The sequence below is a fragment of the Pleurodeles waltl genome, chromosome 10 (assembly GCF_031143425.1).
Source record: "Pleurodeles waltl isolate 20211129_DDA chromosome 10, aPleWal1.hap1.20221129, whole genome shotgun sequence".
In the NCBI taxonomy this organism is placed as follows: Eukaryota; Metazoa; Chordata; class Amphibia; order Caudata; family Salamandridae; genus Pleurodeles; species Pleurodeles waltl.
The window spans coordinates 467130153-467149209 of NC_090449.1; the positions used below are offsets into that span (position 1 = coordinate 467130153).

The window sequence follows — 19057 nt, forward strand, 5'->3', positions numbered from 1 at the left end:
AGTGTCTCATACACTTATCAATATACTCCGGAGTCTTAGACCACGCAGGGTCCGTACATCACCAACAACCACGTGGACAAGATTTTTTAGCACAAAGCGCCACAATCACATGAAGTTCGCCGACTTCCCTACTCTCATACTGCGGAGTACGCACACTCCTACTAAAACATCATCACCTGACCTAAAATCCTCACAGACCTTACAATTCACCTGCGGTATGCATAAGCTGTGCAAGCGCAAACCCTACTTCATTCACTCTATCACTAGAACGCCGAGAACATACCCAACTCACTTCGACAGGCTCCGAGATTCCGGGAAAGTCATTCGGGATTTAGGGGCATATCATCTCTCCAATTTGCATCATCAAAAAAATAATAATTTTCCCAAAACCCAATTTTCTGATACACCTTGCTTACTTCCAAACTACACTCATCAATTTCTACCGGACCTTCAGACCTTTCGAGTCAACAATCTTATCAAATGGTAGTCCCTCGTCCTGGGGCCCCAAAGGGCCAAACCATTACCTCTGCTACCAAAAACTGATAGCGCATCTGAACCTTGATAAGTAACCTTACAAGGAGACACGCCTAGGCTGATGAACCTTTTGACCACGTTCGGAGACTTCCCAGAACAAGATATCTTTTTGCCATCACAATCAATATATCAATAACTCAATCAATATTCGCAGTGACTAATCAACAAGCTAATCAATAACATTTAGTAAGAATCAATAAATTAATACACCATGACCTTTCGGTCATGAATAACCACACAAATCTAGTTAAGTGTTAGGATATTTATTCCCTATTAGTTACAATCTAATAATTATCTCCATTAATCTCATTAGCAATCAATCTCATTAGTAACTCTTCAGATTCATAATTTGAACATAGTTAATCAACTCATAAAGAATATACGTTCCGCATTAACATATCATTAGTAGAAACAGCTTAGCAAAGTCTCAGTAATGCAGGATTCAGCAAAGCAGGAACTCAGTAATTTGCCTATTTGCGTCAGGTATTTGTGAACACCTTAACTAACCTCGAATTAGCATCAGCATGTTGGGCTTCATGCAAAACAATTTAGCAAACACAAATTTGGAAAACATCTAACTATGGCTTCTATCAAAAGAGCAGTTGGTACCTAGAAAGAAAAGGCAAACAGACAATTACAATTATCATCAGATAGTACTATAGTTACCCCTCCAACGAATCAGCAATCAGCGTCAGTCTTCGTCCTCAGAACATCAGTCGATTCAGCATCAGCAAGGATAGGACAGGGCAAGGTCTCAGCATGGCCTAGCTAAAGAATAAGGCTCTTCCCTCATATGGAGGAGAAGCAAGCATCAGTAAGGACTTAGATAGAGGATGGTTTAAGTATCAGAAGAATAAATGGCAAAGTCTCAAAAGAATAATGGCAAAGTATAGCTTCAAGTGGAATGGCAAGGAATGATGAAGAATGGCGAGGAATGACCAATAATGGTTGATTTCTCCTCGGGTCATTCGGTTATATCAAAACTGTCGAACTAGCCCTAAATTCCCTATTGGATAATATTTGGTGCATCATTATCTCTGTCCAATAATTCTCCACACACCTTACTAGAATTTTCCACAAAACACAGTTCTCATGCTGTTGATTGGCTCCTGTAATTGACGTCTTCATCGGTAGGAATGTCAGGTAAGAAAAGTTACACTTTACGCTCCAGTAAGTAGTCTCATTGTTTTCTTCTAGTCCAGGCAGCCTTGCACCTGTTACGAATTACACTGTTGCATTTAGCAAGAATGTCTCCTTGAGCAAGTCGGGTCCCATGAGAAAGAATTTACTACGGCTACACATATCTCTCATGTCCTTCAGGAAAGCAGCACATTGCCCGTTAGAAAAACACAGTTCAATATGAGACCAGGCGGGTAGGCCCAGACCCTCGCTAAGCTAAGGCCTAGTGATTTAGTTTAGCAAAACCCCAATACTTGACTCTAATTATAATATGCTAATACAAATTCAAACATTAGTACATTATTAATTCATCATTAATAAGTTTCATTAATCTTCGTATACATTGGTGGCCACTCCCCGTGGGCACATTTCAAACGCGTGCATTATTTTCTACGTTAACACATTTTCTATGCAGCTTCATTACACAATATATTGCAAGCTTTTCATGTTAATATTAATTTTAAAGGTCACACTCCAACACAAGCATCATTTTTTCAATGCCAATAAGTGTTGATAAGCTGCTGAATAGTGATATTAATGATGATAGTGATATTGTCATATACCTTAATATAAAAGGATTTATAGTGTGCTTTAAAAATAGCCTTGAAAGCAAGGGGTCGGGATTTTCAAGAGAAATTTAGGATATATGCATAGGATAAATTTCATAATATTTAATTTAAGTGAAACACATCTACATAGTGGCTATCCTGAAAATCTGACATGGATCCATCCTCCCAGGACCTGTGTTGGGTGCAAAGTACAATTAGGTCAGAGAGTTTGCAGCACAGAGTTCCCCACTAACCTGTTTTGGGGTAAACTCTTGAAGCACAACATCCCACATTATTAACACATTTGTTGTTGTATGGATTAGTAAATTTAGGCAATAGTTTTACACCAAGCTATAATTGTTATTTTTTTTTTCCATTTGATGCTGAGTATTCCTCCACCGGCCTTGCTATCACTGCTTCTCTCATAGTCCCCATGTCTTGTCCTCTTTAGTTCCTGCCTGTGAGGAATGTGCCATTTGTGACAATGTCAAAATGTCAAAATAGCTAAAATCATTCTGCAAATATATTTTCAACATTTTGTCAATGTCAAGTGCATTTCATGGAGGTTTTCATAGATAATTTTGGAAAGTATCTTCATTATATCCTTCTGCACACGAAAGGTTGACAAAAGTATGAAAAATCACATATAATTGCATTTTTATATACTTATGTGAATTTTATCTCATTGGAGGTGTGTGTTGTTTTCAATTTCTGACATGCAGTTTAAACACACATACATCCCTGCAGTGACTGTTTTAATAAATGAAAACTAGGGCTAAGAATTATCACTGAACTTTTCCTATGTAGTAGTGGTACTACAGAAATGAATAGTGAGTGGTTTCGCAAACAAGGGTTATTAATTGTTAGTCTTAAGCACTGACTTGTCCTTTCCTTTCATGGGATCATAGAGGGCTTAAAAAAAAATAAAAAAAAATATATATATATATATATATATATATCCTAAACACCTTCTGGAAGCTCCAATAGGGCTCGGTACCCAAGGGGTGGTGGAGCGTGTGCCAGCGGAGCACACTGGGAAATAAACATCAGACTCTCAAAAGAGTGATCACGGCTGCGGTGATGGCCGAAACGCGCCTGTTTCCAGAGTAAACTCTTTACACCTGCAGTCCGAGTGAGCTTGTTTAATTTCCTTTGGATATTCTGTGATATATATATCTATCTATATATATATATATATATATATATATATATATCTATATATATATATATATATATATATATATATATATATATATATACTAAAATAGTAGTGCATTATATATACTTAATACAGTACTACTTTGCAAGTTTGTAATTATTTGAAGTACCCAATGATGTGTTCAATTTAAAAGGTTACTAGGAACTGCATTTGAAACTGTCATGTAGTAAGAGATCTCACTTACTGTAGTGAAATAGTATTAGAAACTTACTTATCTGATGTCCGGTTCCGGGAGCCGCAGTAAATGTTCTTCTCTGTCTTAACATGCTGTTAAAGCTTCTAATGTAGATTTTCCTACAACAACGGCCAATGAGGATCAAAAGGTAGTTCTAAGAAACGCACCAATCACTAACAATCTATACTGATAATACCTATCTTGATTGGGAACAGTCCTCTTTTCTTGTGCAAGCTTAAACCGTAGAAAACAAAGGAACAATGAAATCACAAATACAAATAGCTAAGCCTAGTGCAAAAAGTTCTTGTAAAGAGTAAATCAGTCTTTGAGCCAACTCCGGAAGGGTGTTTTGAGTGGACGGTAGGAAGATCGTTCAGGCAGAAGAGGCAAAGAACCAAGTAGCCGAAGAGACGAAGGTAGGAACCTTATGTAGTTGACTGTTGTCCCGATGTAGAAGCTGAAAGGGAGGGAGACAAAATAATAGTGTTAATTTTTGTAGTGGCAGGATAATACTCGCCTCCGTGTCTTTAATAAAATTAAGACTTTCCTTCATAAAATACTAGGAAAATCTACATTTTATGGCAAGACCAGAGGCTCCTATTATGCTATTTTAAAGCGTATTAATCACATTGAAAGAGGCATGTTCAATCGGTTTACAATAGAAAACTTTAAAGACATTGTCATTGGACCAGTCAGCCGACCTGAGAATATCCTCTAAGCGGGAACCGGCCCAAAAAGCTTTGGACGCCATGGCTCCCCTAGCCGAATGGGCCCCAAAGGTGGAGACATCAATACCAGCTGAGGACATAATCCAGTGGACCCAACGAGCTAAGGTTGGAGAGGACACATGTTTGAAAGGATTCCTGAAAGATTTCAGGAGCTGGGTAGAAGAGGAGTTCCTCAGACCGGCTGTCTGTTGTTCATAAACTTTTAAACATTAACCTACGCAAAGTTTAGGATGATCTGGAAAAAAGGGGTAAAAAACTGATGAAAGGTTAGTTTTTGTATGTCTGACCACATTAAATACAACACCAGAAGGAGTGAACTGACGAGCTGTAATTTCCAAAGCTTTAACATCAGATAAGCGTTTGAAAGACACCAGACATAAAAGCATGGTCAATTTAGCTGAAAGCTGCTTCAACGATAAAAAGGTATTATCCGGCCATGACACAAACAATTTTAGTACAGTATTAACATCCCATAATGAACTATATTTTGGTTTTGGAGGACTTGAAAATTTTACTCCCTTTAAAAGGCGACATACCAAGAGATGTTCTCCAATAGGTTTTCCCTGTAGAAACACATGCGAAGATGAAATAGCCGACCTATACAAGTTAATGGTATGGAAAGATTTACCTTTGGAAGCTTCCGCTGCCAGAAAATTAATAATCATTGTTACATCTGCTGTAAAGGGATCAGCCTGTTTTCCCACACACCAGCTATGCCAGAGATCCCAAGCTGATCGATATGCTTTCCTTGTTCCTGGAGCTCTAGCCAGGTCCAAGAAATTTGAAGCTTCTGTCGAAATAGAAGCGCTAGGCTGGGATTCCCTGAAATTTTCCAGGCTGAGAGAGTGAGAGCATTCTGAAGAATTAGGTTGTGAGATAGGCCTTGAGGATTGGTTAGAAGGTTCGGGGTCGGAGGAAATGAGAATGGAGGCTCTATTGATAGTTCTAGGAGAGATGGAAACCACACCTGGGAGTGCCAAAAGGGAACTTTGAGTACTATGGAAGCCTGTTGGCACCTGACATGCGCTAGAACCCTGGAAATCAAAATGAAGGGGGGAAAGGCGTAATTGAGGGAAGAAGACCAGTCCTGAGAGAAAGCATTGAATGCTAGAGCTAGTGGATCTGGATGCCAACTGAAGAACTTCGTCAGTTGTGCGTTGAGACGTGATGCAAAGAGATCTATGTCGAAAGGACCCCACTTGTGAAGGATGCTGTTGAAGACCTGCACATTGAGCATCCAGTCTCTGGAATCCTGAAAATGTCGAGAGTACCAGTCCGCTACAACGTTGAGGGTGCCCGGTAGGTACTCCGCTTGAACTGAGATTCTGTTTTGCAGACAAAATTGGCAGAACCCTTTCGCCAATTCCGCTAAAGGCTTGGACCTTGTGCCCCCCAAGCGGTTGATGTAGCGGACCACGGAAATGTTGTCCATCCTGAGTAGAACAGAACAGGAAACCCTGTCTCTTGCAAGGCTTCTGATTGCAAAGGAGCTGGCAAGCATCTCTAAACAATTTATGTGCAGTTTTGACTCCTCTCGAGACCATAAGCCTCTAGTCGAGACTGTACCACAACGGGCCCCCAGCCCAGAAGGCTTGCATCTGATTCTAATACAAGATCTGGGGCTGATGGAAAGATGGTGCTGCCGTTCCAGGCATCTAAATGGTCTATCCACCATTGGAGTTCCGCTCGAGAGTCCTGATCTAGCGCTATGGAATCTGAATAGGCCAACCCTCTTTGGAGGTGGCGTATTTTTAACCTTTGTAAGGGCTCGATAATGGAGAGGACCTGGAAAAATAGCTTGAATTGAGGAAGAGAGAAGACCTACGACTCTTGCAAGGGATCGGAGAGAAAGTCGAGAATTGCGAAGGATGAGAAGAATTTCTGACTTGATAGATTTTATCTTTGAGGAAGGAAGAAGAAGAGAAGCCAAAATGGAATCCACGAGGAAACCTAGAAATTCGATCTTTTGGGTCGGCTCTAAGGAAGATTTTTCGTAGTTTATGACAAAACCTAGGTCTGCAAGTAGCGTGCAAGAAAGACGCACTTGAGCAAGAAGGGAGGAACGGTTTTGATTCATGATGAGAATATCGTCCAGTTAGATAATTAATCTGACGCTTTGAGCCCTGAGAAAAGCTGCTACTGGTCTCATTAGCTTTGTGAAACACCACGGAGCGGAGGAGAGACCGAAAGGGAGAGAAGTAAAACAGAAAGTCTGACCGGCCCATTGGAATTGAAGGAATTTTTGGGAGTCGGGTTGTATGGGCACGATTAGATAAGCAACTTTTAGATCTAACCTTACCATCCAATCTCCTTGGATTAGGGTATCCCTGAGATGTAGGATGGTTTCCATCTTGAAATGTCGATATAGAACAAACTAATTGAATTACCTGAGGTTGATAACCGGTCTCATCTTTTTGTTCTTCTTCTGGACCAGAAAAACTGAACTGAGAAACCCTGAAGGATCTAATGGACAAGGGATGATCGCCTGTTTCTGAAGTAGAGCTTGAATTTCTAAGGAAATTAGGTTTATCATTTGGAGAGAAAAATGAGGTGGAGGAGGAAAAACAGTTTGAAAAGGCTCTGCAAATAGCTCTATAACATATCCCTGAACGGTATTTAACACCCAAGAATCTGATGTGAGTTCTTTCCATTTTGACAGGCATGTTGAAATACGACCCCCCAGAGCATGAGAAACAATCGTTTGATTTACCGGCTTGAGATGAGAACCTGGAACTTCGGTTCCCTTTGTTCCTGAAACCCCTGTTCCTTTGGGGATAGAATTGTGGCCTGTAGTCTTGAGATGTTGTGTTGCCGTAGTAGCCCCGGGAACCATGGTTGGCATATGTACGGCCGGCAAAGCGGTTCCTGCCTCTGCGGCCCTTGCAAAAACACGTGCTGAAAACATCTTCTTCAAAGATTGTTGGGCTTTATCAAGGGACGAAAAAGTAGCCACATATTTACTCAACTCCTTGATAAAGGAGTCACCAAAAAGCATGCCTTCTGCTTTGACCCCGGGGTCCGTACCAGCCAGGTTGACCAGCTTCGGGTCAAGTTTGAGAAGAGGCCCTTCCTACGTTCGTGCGTAATGGAAGAGTTGGCGTTCCCAAGCAAGCAAATGGCCCGTTGGGCCCACAAGGAGAGTTCCGCTGGGTCGACCGAAGACTGTTCCAATCAAGCAGATTCTGCCAGGTCGAATATCCGAGTTAGGGGACCTACCACGTCTAACAGTTTGTCTTGGCAAGAAGACCACGCTTTATCAACCCCTTTGCGTGGGTCCTTGCCATATTTAGTAAAAAAAGGTGATCAGAGAAGTGTCAATAGATGGAGTGGCAGTAATTTTTGAGGAAAGGGTGGGACGAGGACATTGCGATCAGAGTTTCGCCCGCACCTGTTTATCAAGGGGGGTACGCAATCTGGCCGTAACATACTCTGCCACATGGTCCGTAGGGAACCATTCCGTCGAGTTAGGGTGCTGGATGTTGGAAGGATCGAACATTGGCTCCCCTTCAGCATCTAGAATTGTGCAAGAGCCCGCAAAATCTTGTGACCCACTTTTGGCTTTTTTGGGAGGAGGAGGGGAGAAGACATCTCCCACGCCCCTAATGGAAGTATCCGAATCCGAATCAGGGTCTTGCAGTTCCTCATCGGTGTCCAAAAGTTTTGATATACAAATTGGCGAAGAAATATGTTTGGCTTTACCCATGCATTTTTTCGGTGTTTTATTCAATAACCCCTCCTTTGTTGGAGGCCTTTGAGGAGCCACGTCCTCTGCCACGTGTGAACTCTTGTCACTTGGTGTTAGCGTCGCTTTAATGTTTTTAGAAGGATTGAGACGCTTTCTGCCTTCCCCAGCAGATTGGGCCAGCATGGTTTTTGACACCAGAGAAACTACAGAATTTTATAGATTTTTTGATAATTTCTGCCATGAAACTGCCATAGCCTGTTCAACTGAGGACTGAATGAAGTCATTCAGATTTTCTTTGAGGACGTCTTCCTCCTCCTCCTGAGACAGCATTGGAAGGTTAGAGCTGTCCATGGTAATAGGGAATGAAACTAGAATAATTGCCCAAGAAAGGGTTAATATTTTCTTCCCCAAGACAGTTGAAAATAAAGTCCCACCTCAAGGCGGAACCGGCAGGTTGCCAAAAATGAAAACCGAAACCGAAACCTCCAAAGAATTTGGAGTCCGGCGCTGTCAGACAAGAAAGAAACGAAATGAAATGAGCTGTGAAAAGAATGTTTACCAAGCTCCTGACAGATGGAGTGCAGCGGGTAATTTAAACCGCACTGCTGGTAAACCACAATAAAACCCCTGGAGCGTGACAGGGATGAAAAATAAAGCGCAACGGAGTTACCCCAAGCGCTGTCCAAATAAAAGACCGCTAAGGGAGATGCGCTCGACGAAGCGTGTAAACCCAGAATGGTTTTCTCCTCAGCGGGCACCGAGATAATGGCTTGCGCTGAGGAAAAACAGTTATTTAGAATGGACGCGGCTCGCGCTGTCAGGAAGCAAATGCTGCGGCTACAAGCCGACTAGTGCACAGAAATAAACGCAAAATAACTGTAATAAACAAATACAACACTTTTAAACCATATATAAACGTAAAAAAGACATATGAACATACAGTATACAATGGATATAGGAAGTAGATGTACTTATCTTGACTGCGAGCAGCAAGAAAAGAGGGCTGTTCCCAGTTAAGATAGGTATTATCAGTATAGATTGTTAGTGATTGGTGCGTTTCTTAGAACTACCTTTTGATCCTCATTGCCCGTTGTTGTTGGCCTTATGGGATCAGTAGTTCTCTTCTTGACTGCATCTGCTATTAAAAATAAAGAAAAGACTAAGCATAATAGGAGCCTCCGGTCTTGCCATAAAATTCCATTTAACATTCTTCAATGCGTTGATGAAGTTACGGTGAGTGAGACCTGTGGGTAAACCGAGGATCACAGCTCCAATTATTATCAGTGCTGAATCACTCTCTTATCGTTCTGATATTGATACAACCAGGCTCTCCCATCCTTTCTCTCTCTGCCCCTTAACTTGACTATGAAACGTCAGCTAATGAGCTTGCAAGTCGGATTAGTCCCTTTGATCTCCTGTTAGTGGTATAGGGAAGAAACCTGGATGACACTGACAATGTCACCTCTTCGCAAAGGGAGAGGAATCACTGACCCATGTACTCTGGGGCATATTTATACTCCGTTTGCGCCAAATTTGCATCTTTTTTTCGACGCAAATTCGGCGCAAAACTAACGCCATATTTATACTTTGCCGTTAGAGGCGTCTAGCGCCAAAGTATGAGGAAAGAGCGTCATTTATTTGCGTGAACGCCTTCCTTGCGTTAATGAGATGCAAGGTAGGCGTTCCCGTCTAAAAAAATGACTGCGACGCAAATGCGTCGTATTTATACTGCTGGGCAAAAATCACGCCCGGGAGTGGGCGGGGCAAAAAACCCCGCATTTGCGCCTCTTTTTAACGCCTGGGTCAGGGCAGGCGTTAAGGGACCTGTGGGCTCAAAATGAGCCCAGAGGTGCCCTCCCATGCCCCCAGGGCCCCCCCCTGCCACCCTTGCCCACCCCAGAAGGACACCCAAGGATGGAGGGACCCATCCCAGGGACATTCAGGTAAGTTCAGGTAAGTATAAAAAAAAATATATATATATATTTTTTTGGCATAGGGGGGCCTGATTTGTGCCCCCCTACATGCCACAATGCCCAATGACCATGCCCAGGGGACAGAAGTCCCCTGGGCATGGCCATTGGGCAAGGGGGCATGACTCCTGTCTTTACTAAGACAGGAGTCATGTAAATGGCGTCTGGGCGTCGTTAAAAATGGCGCAAATCGGGTGGAGGCGATTTTTTTGCGTCAACCTGACTTGCACCATTTTTAAGACGCCCTAACGCCATTTTTCCCTACGCCGGCGCTGCCTGGTGTACGTGGTTTTTTTCCACGCACACCAGGCAGCGCCGGTCTGCTAGCGCCGGCTAACGCCATTCAATAAATACGGCGCCCGTATGGCGCTTCAGAATGGCGTTAGCCGTCGCAAAACTTTTTGACGCTAAACTGCGTTAGCGCAGTTTAGCGTCAAAAAGTATAAATACGGGCCTCTGTGTCTGTAATGAGGTGCTCCCGATAAGGCAGTTCGGGCTTCGACCGGCCTGGTGCATTGAAATGTCCGGACTTGCCGAGGTGCCATAGAAGCATGTCTGAGAGGTGAATCAGCACTGCTAGCTGCCTGCTTTGTGAAATTCATGAAAGCTGCAGTTTCTTTACTTGCCTCTCGGTAAGTCCTCGAGACTGCCCCCATGCTGAATATCATACTCGCACAATGGTTAACGTGTCAGTGCTCTATAGGCGCGCTAACTAATTTCTCCCCCAATATCTCCCCTCCCCCCAATTAGCCCTATAAAGAGTAACTGAAGGGTAGACTTTTAGTCTGTGAAGGAGCAGACGCTCACTATTAATTTCCTCTCAATGCATTTGATTATGACATGTTACTCCTTTTATTATGTTCTTAGTTAATATTTTACATATATGTTTTTTCTTCTCATTTATTTGTGTAACTTCTCCCCTGTTCAGGGACCTCCAGATTGTAGGGTTTTTAATTAAATGTGGCATAAAGTTTTATCTATCTTGATACAATGAGTACTTCAATGGTTTACAATGGCACTGCAGAGCTGTATGACTACATAAAAGGCAAGTTGCTATCATGACAGACATGAGGTTTGCCCTTAACAGAAGGCAATGCTGCCTAACTTTACATTTACTTGTGTTCTGATTGCTACATTAAATATAAGTCTGAACATGTTGTTTTCACCGCAGGGATAAGCCCATCCACTTGGACTGGTCTTCCTCCCTCACCTGGCACAGGCTGCAGCCAAGGCCAGTTCGCATGCCAGGTATTTGGATGTGTCGATGCAGCCTTTGTGTGCGATGGCCAGGAGGACTGCCTTGATGGATCAGATGAGCAGCACTGTGGTATGTCAGACATCATCGATTTGCTGTCTTTTTCTCCTGAAAGAGAAGGTCCTTATTAGCCTTTAACAGGTAAGGTGGACACAGCTAGCCACTGTACGTGGTTTGCTGTGTAAGCTCCTTGCACAGCGGAATGGCTGATTTGAAACTGGAGAGACGTCTGATTTATGATTTATCTTGAGAATTATGTCACTGGAAAACAGCCACTAAGGTTGTGACTATTTGAAAAAAAACTGTTGGCATAGCAAATTGTCAGTTCCTTTTTTGGGGGCACAAACGTGATCCAAATTAATAAACCCAGCCTTGCATACTGAATGAAAATGAGGTAGTGTATTATATGACACCATGTTTTGCATGTCAAAAGCCTTAATTGGATATGGTGCATGCTCCTGCTTGGGTTTTCACTTTAGCAGAACAATCATTTTAACATCCCTCGGAAACTACCACCCCCAACATAGAAGAAAGTCACCCTATGGGAAGGTGTTGAAAAAAAATATGTTTGTGTAAAAATCATCCAAATATATAGCTCAACTATCTTGTCTAGGATGTGCTGTTCAAATTAAGCCAACGGCTAGCATAATACTTAATTTAGTGAAACAGTGATAGCTTTAAACTTATCTCTTGTGGGTCCTAACCATGCAACCCAATTTCAATAACATATGAGTTCATACATTTGACAGTAGAAACAGCACAGCAATATAGTACATTGCACTGGGAATTGGTGAAAATAGCTCACACAGCTGTGTACAGATTGAAATCAACTTTTGAGTTCATTGCATTTCAGGTCGTTAAAATATCATATAAAGTACAATTACAAGAGCATTTTAAATGCAATAAATAGACTATAGAGTCTGAAACATTTGTAACAGCGTGTGCTCAGTACTTTGAAAGCAGGAATATGTAACCATTTTGAAAATAAATAACATAAGTAAAAGCACGTGTAAAACCTTATAGTCAATACTTCACTTTGGGAATGATTCTGTGGACTTGTGATTGATTAATTTTAGTTTATCAAACAATTAAGTCACCTGAAAAGGAGTAATAAAAAATAAATCTAATCTTAAACATCAGATCTTAAATTTTAGCACTTCAAATGACTTATTGTTGCATGTATAGAAGCTTTTCACTAGGTAAGGAATTCGGATATTTGCACTCTACCGTAGCTGTTAGAAATAAAATCTGAACATTGATGTAAGATGGTTTGAAGATCTTGCTTAATAAATTGAAAATACTTGGCCTGCATTAATATATATTATATCAAATGACTGTGAGCTGTATTTTTCCGGGATGAATGCCACAGTCCTACAGAAGACGCACCAAGCCTCAATGCTGTGTTCTGCTAGCCCATTCAATGATCACAGGAATTTAGGTTTGTTAACCCACCACAATGGAATTCTCCTAGGTGCATAGATACCGCAGTCAAAAGGGAACACTCCAAATAAAATTACTGCTGTTCCTTAAATGTGTTCTCCAATTAAAGTATTAAAAGAGAAAAGTGACATAAAATGCCGTTTGAAAAGTTAAACTTTCAGTTGCACCACCAGTGCAGCTGAAAGTATGTTGTATTCAGGTCTACAGGTCTGTGCTCAAAATCTATTTAGAACATTGTAATGTTGGGAGCTCCATTAGAGACATCGGAGTGGTCTGGGTTTTAACTAGCGGGTAAAAGCCCAGAACGTCAACATTCCAATGTTCTTTGTTCTTAACAACAGCTGTGAACAAACGCCTCACGGAGTCCAAGGGAATTTCAATCCACTAGACTCTGTGAGGACGTTGCTTTATTTATTAGAACATTCTACCCTTTAGTGGCAGAATATTCTAATAGCCTAATGGCCCTACGTACCTGAGCTATACTGGCAATTAAAGTCCCGCACCCTTGTTAAAGACCCTCGCCTTTAACACCTTTAATGCTGGAGCAGGCCTTTAATGGCCTTTATAGCCCGCTATGGCGGGCTCTAAGGCTATAGTGAAAAAACGTAGCCTTCCAACCAGGGGACTCAACGTCTTCAGATAGTTTTCTGCTGTTTCTGCCTTTTAGCCAGTGTCGATGTCCTGAATGGAATGGATTTGTTTGTGTGCAAATGTTCTGTCTCTCTACCCATGTTCTGCTATTTATGTGGCTTACCCCTTCTTTTCCAGAGTGACCAACCTCTCAAATTAATAATTACACTCCCATTAAAAATAGTCCAGTCATGATGTGTATGCAGATTTCACATTAGATGCTGAAATCCTGTAAACATTATTAACTAGAAATAGTATTTGTTAACTAGACCCTCATACAATATGAAGGTTGATCTTTCATTGAACTTTTTCTTTTATGCTTTTCACTTTCACCAGTACTTAGTGTTGCTTGAAAGAGTTCTAACCTTTACATGCCATTACTATACTGGTTGTTAAAGGTCCCAAAACCGAGTTTTAGGCCCAAGGTGCAGGTGAGGGTTTATAATGAGGGAAAGGGCTTTAATAACCAGTATAGCCATAGGCAGGAGAACTACAATGGTACTACAACATTCCAACCATTGAGAGTAGATTGTTCTAAATTAAAAAGAGAGAAACAGAAAGACAAACGCTGGAATGTTGAAGCAGAAGCTCTTTACCATCCATACTTAGTCTTCAGTCACTCTTTGGCTTTAATGGATCTCTCAATATTCCAGTGTTTTAACAATAGCTTAAATTTAATTTTTGATATTGTAATTTCAAAGTATTCATAAGTAGTTATTATAAATAACATAATCCTTTGCCAGTATAAATAATGTTTTTTTTCTCCTGTTCTTGCAGGAAGTACACCCTACATTGTGGTTCCCACTGCAACTCTCTCTCCTTGGATTGGTTCCTCCCTCAGCCCAAGCACCTGTTCTGCCAAGCAGTATAGCTGTGGTACAGGGGAGTGCTTGCCATTCTACAAGAGATGTAATCTACAGCTGGACTGCCAGGACGGGTCTGATGAGGCTAACTGTGGTAGGTGTATGAAAGGGCGTCTTACTAATTGATGACAGCCAGTATGCTTAATTGAACTAACTTGGGATATTTAAACATGTTGAGATATAGATTGACTGTGCTCTGTACTTATGGTAGTTTAAAGCCAGGCCTGCCAGTCACTAGAATCTCTAATGTCCCTGCACGCCTTTCATATGCAAGCTTGTCCTGTCACAGACACTTTGATAGCATGGTGGGTCTTTCAGGGAGGAAAACTTCTATCTTGCACAAGTGTGACAAAGTTTGCTGCCAGTTAACTGTGTCTCTTTTATTCAGTGGACTGTATCCTGTCAGCCTGGACCTCTTGGAGTGCATGTAGCCAGTCCTGTGGGCTAGGGGTGATATTCCGGCGGAGGGACGTGTTACGGGAGCGACTCCCTGGAGGACAATGTGAAGGAGCAGAGTTTGACAGCCGTACCTGTTTTAATCAGGCCTGTCCAGGTAAACTAGGACTCCTCACCTTGGAAAAGCAAACAGTGACAGTGAAGTTTATAACAGCATATTAAGAGTACCTGGCCCTAATGCAAGTAACAAAAAATGTAATTTTCAATGAAAAACAGTAAGATCACCTTTCAGTATGAGCCTTAAACATTTGCACTTGAAACAAAAGGAGGAAAATGACCAGGGATACACCTGACTTGAACTTTCAGCGCCCATTTTGAAGGTCTGTGACCCTCACACTTGAGCTATTCATTTTTTAAATATATTTTTTAGGCCTTTATGGGCTATCTGGGACTACCAGGGAGCCTCAAGGCCTCCCCCTCTGTCCCTGACAATTTTTTTAATGTTTATTATATGCCCTTTACATGCTATCTGGGACCGTGGAGGGAGCCTCAAGGCCTCCCCCATGGTCCCATTGCTCCAGTAAGCAGGCAGTTGCTTTTAACAGCGGCTCCCTGGTTGCTGGAGCAATGCTTTCATCTCTGTTCCCTGCACGCCTATCTGCCTGCAGGCAACAGAGTTGAAAACTCTGCTTTCTGACAGCGGGACCTGTTTGACAGGTCCCGCTGTCCGAAAGCAGAGTGTATGCTTTGACTTGGCTGCAGCTGTCAAAGCTTGGGTAACATCAGCAAAGGAATAGAGTGGTCTAGGGAGAGATCAAGTGGCACTCTAAGTCAGTCGTTCTCATTTAAGCTTGATGGGCTACTCCCTAAATGAGAGGTAGATCAAGCTTTATGGTGAGAAGGAAGCCTAGGGTATTTAAACGGAATACCGGAATGCCATGGTGCGCATGTTCTTGCATCTAAAAACACCAGGTAGTCTACCATACTCTTATCCCGAAATGTCAGTTCAATCATGTCATAATGTGTATCATGATCTGACCTCCTAACTGCCTCAATTATATCAGCACGAATCACAGAATGACAACCTCTCATATGACGTATCCAGTAGATCTCTTTGTTCTTAACAGATTCTCTACCTTCCCTGGATGCCGCAATATGTAACTTGGGTACATTAACCATCGGGAAGGTGTTGGAAGACTTAGGCCTGCCAACAGCAAGATGTAAAGCACAGTTGGAAGCACCCTTATCCACAAACCTAGAAGGTTGACAATAAGCTGTTAATTCCTTAACCATACATGAACTACTGCATCTAAAACCCTGCCGAAAATCCCCTAGTCTGCCATTACTTGGCCGTTGGCCAAAGCAAGGAGCAGAACTAACATTAATGGGGTAACAAGTAGGGGTAAGATACTTATTGAGAGTTAGCAAGGGCAGTTTCGACAATGCAGCCGATGAACCAGGGGGACGAGGTGCAAGACTATAAGCACTATCCAAAGTAGTGTTCCCCTCAGGAGGTATCTTCAGCTTAACCATGGAAATTAAGGTGGCTACCATAGATTTAAACTCAGCCACCTCAGATTTTAACTCTTGTATATGGGAAATATACTGTGACTCGGCCACATTAGAAGCAGCAATTGTGTCATCGGCCTCACCGTCGTGATTTCTATGACGGGATCATCATGGGAATCTAATGTGACATTTAGAGGGATAAATAGATTGTTGCAAATCAGGGCATCACTGCTGGCGAATGGCGACACATCCGCCCGAGGGGATATAGTGTAAGCAGCAACTTGACCCGCCCCCACCTCCCCTTCAGGCACCAAACCCTGCAGCTCCGTTTTTTTTAAACATATGGGGGATTTTACTACGGTTTGCCCCCAAGTTTATGGAGGAACGCACACTCTGAGCACATATGGGAGCATTCTCTGGGGGAGAAGTCAATATTTCCTCACATTAGACCAGGAGGTTATCAATCCTTTCTAGCACACAATTGCCCCCTGCATTCTTCAGGGTATTGCGTGTTTTCTTTTAAACTAGTCAAGCCCTGCCCTCTGCCACCTTCCTTTTAACCATATGCAATATCGTATATAAATAGGCCTTGGCTAGTCAACCAAGCCAATGCACAATCCCCACCAGAGTATAACGAGCACAAACAGAACCTACAAAATCATCTTATGAGAATGATAGAGGTGTGGGCCCGCCTGGCCCAGCCTCCTCTGGGCTCAGACGGGCGTGAACAGGCCCTCCCCTGGCTTAGTGAAGACAAAGCAAGTGTGTTTGCTCTGTGAGTCCATATTGAAAAACAATCTGAAATCCTTTGTGGAAGTAAATGCATCTTTCATCCATTGGAGCATATTCAGACACTCTCACACCCACATAGACCCTCTCATATCCACTCTCAAACCCAGACAGACACTCACAACCTCGCTCACATGCAGAGACACCCTCCCACACCTGTTCTCACACCCAAAGACAGGCCCTGCGGCCAGTTCCTGCCGCACACAGCCAAAGGCCTTGTACAGTGCGGGGTTGGGTGGTTATGGGGGTTGGCCGCCGGATATGACCACAGGCCAGGCCCTGCAGCCATCCCCTTTGGCCATGCAGGTAGGTGGTTGGATTTACGTATAGTAATGAAAATTACTTTACGTTAAAAAAACATAGAAATGCACTGAAAGTTACAGGGACATTATAATTAGAAAAGATCATTCGAAAAAATATAGGATTCACTTTAAAAAACAATGGTTACAGCAACATTATAGTTAGTTTCTGAATTTACTTGCACAAAACCAGGGAAATTCAGCTGTTAAAGTTAGAGGTATTTCAAGTGACTATAACTCACAGTCTAAGGTAACTAAAGCTTGTTTTTTTAAATTCTTTTTTAGAGGACAGGAGACTAAGGCCCTCATTCTGACCTTGGCGGGCGGCGGAGGCCGCCCGCCAAAGTCCCGCCGTCAGGTTACCGTTCCGCGGTCGAAAGACCGCGGCGGTAATTCTGACTTTCCCGCTGGGCTGGCGGGCGGTCTCCTTCAGACCGCCAGCCAGCCCAGCGGGAAAGAGGCTTCCACGATGAAGCCGGCTCGGAATCGAGCCGGCGGAGTGGAAGCTGTGCGACGGGTGCAGTTGCACCCGTCGCGTATTTCACTGTCTGCGCAGCAGACAGTGAAATACATTTAGGGGCCCTCTTACGGGGGCCCCTGCAATGCCCATGCCAGTGGCATGGGCACTGCAGGGGCCCCCAGGGGCCCCGCGACCCCCCCTACCGCCATCCGGATCTCGGCGGTCCGACCGCCGGGATCTGGATGGCGGTAGGGGGGGTCAGAATCCCCGCGGCGGTGCAGCAAGCTGCGCCGCCGCGGAGGATTCAATGGGGCCGCGGTACACTGGCGGGACCCCGCCAGTGGTGCCGGTCCGACCGCGGCTTTACCGCCGCGGTCGGAATCCCCATTGAAGCACCGCCGGCTTGTCGGCGGTGCTCCCGCGGTCCTCCGCCCTGGCGGTCAAAGACCGCCAGGGTCAGAATGAGGGCCTAAGTTCCCGAGTCCTAAAATGCCTGCTGCCACTTCATTGTTGATGTGGTGGCAGCCAATCAGATCATATCTTTTGGTCGCTTTATCCGCAAGATCCTTATTGGTAACATAGATACATACATTTTGAACATCAATTTCTCAAACATGTCTGAACAGATTTACATCACATCACAAAACGCACGCTCTCTTGGTAAAGATCTAGCTTTCTGGCCAATTTGATGTAATTTCGTGCAGCAATTTTGGCTCTAGCTGTGTCTAATTTTCCTATGGAAAATTGCATGGGGAAAACACATTCTGGGACTCCCCCTCTTTCTTGGCCTCTCTTGACGGATTGCCCTGGAGCTTTCCAGAAAGAACCTGAGTTGAATTAACTTTTTTTTTTTAAGTTTCATGAGGATTTGTCGAACGGCACCAAAGTTATTAGCAAACTGAAAAATCAAGTTTTTATGGAAACGTGGTTCCATTTATAAATACCCAATGCTGAGCGCCCTGTTGATCAATCAATCAGTCAATCAATCAGTCATCAGTCAGTCATTTGTAGAGTGCATTACTGTTAACCCTGGGAGTATCTGGGCACTGGCGTGCGATGTCTCATTCAAAGCGCCAGGTCTTGACTCTCTTCCTGAAGTGTTCCAGTGAGAGTGCAGTTAGGAGGGTGAGGTGTAGGTCATTCCAGGCCTTGGCAGTGATGTAGGAAAAAGAGCATCCTCCTCTGCGGCTGCATCGGATTGTGGGTGTGTGTGTGAGGGCCAGAGAGTAAGAGAGCAGGTGTCTGGTGGGTTGGTGGAAGTGTACATGGTGGTTGATGTAGTTGGTCCTTGATCATGTAGGGCTTTGTAGGCAAGCATGAGGAGCTTGAAATGAATCTCTTCTGAAGGAGGAGTCAATGGAGTTGGGGGGTGATGTGG

General features: G+C 43.2%; 1 protein-coding gene across 1 annotated transcript in view; it reads left to right on the forward strand.

The window, feature by feature from the left end:
* LOC138261625 (SCO-spondin-like) overlaps positions 1-19057 on the forward strand; it is a 1514343-nt gene that overhangs the window by 554305 nt on the left and 940981 nt on the right. Inside the window, exons 54-56 of the mRNA XM_069210750.1 lie at positions 11210-11365; positions 14141-14320; positions 14615-14779. Of these exons, the coding sequence (XP_069066851.1) occupies positions 11210-11365; positions 14141-14320; positions 14615-14779 (501 nt within the window). The remainder of the gene's footprint in view (positions 1-11209; positions 11366-14140; positions 14321-14614; positions 14780-19057) is intronic.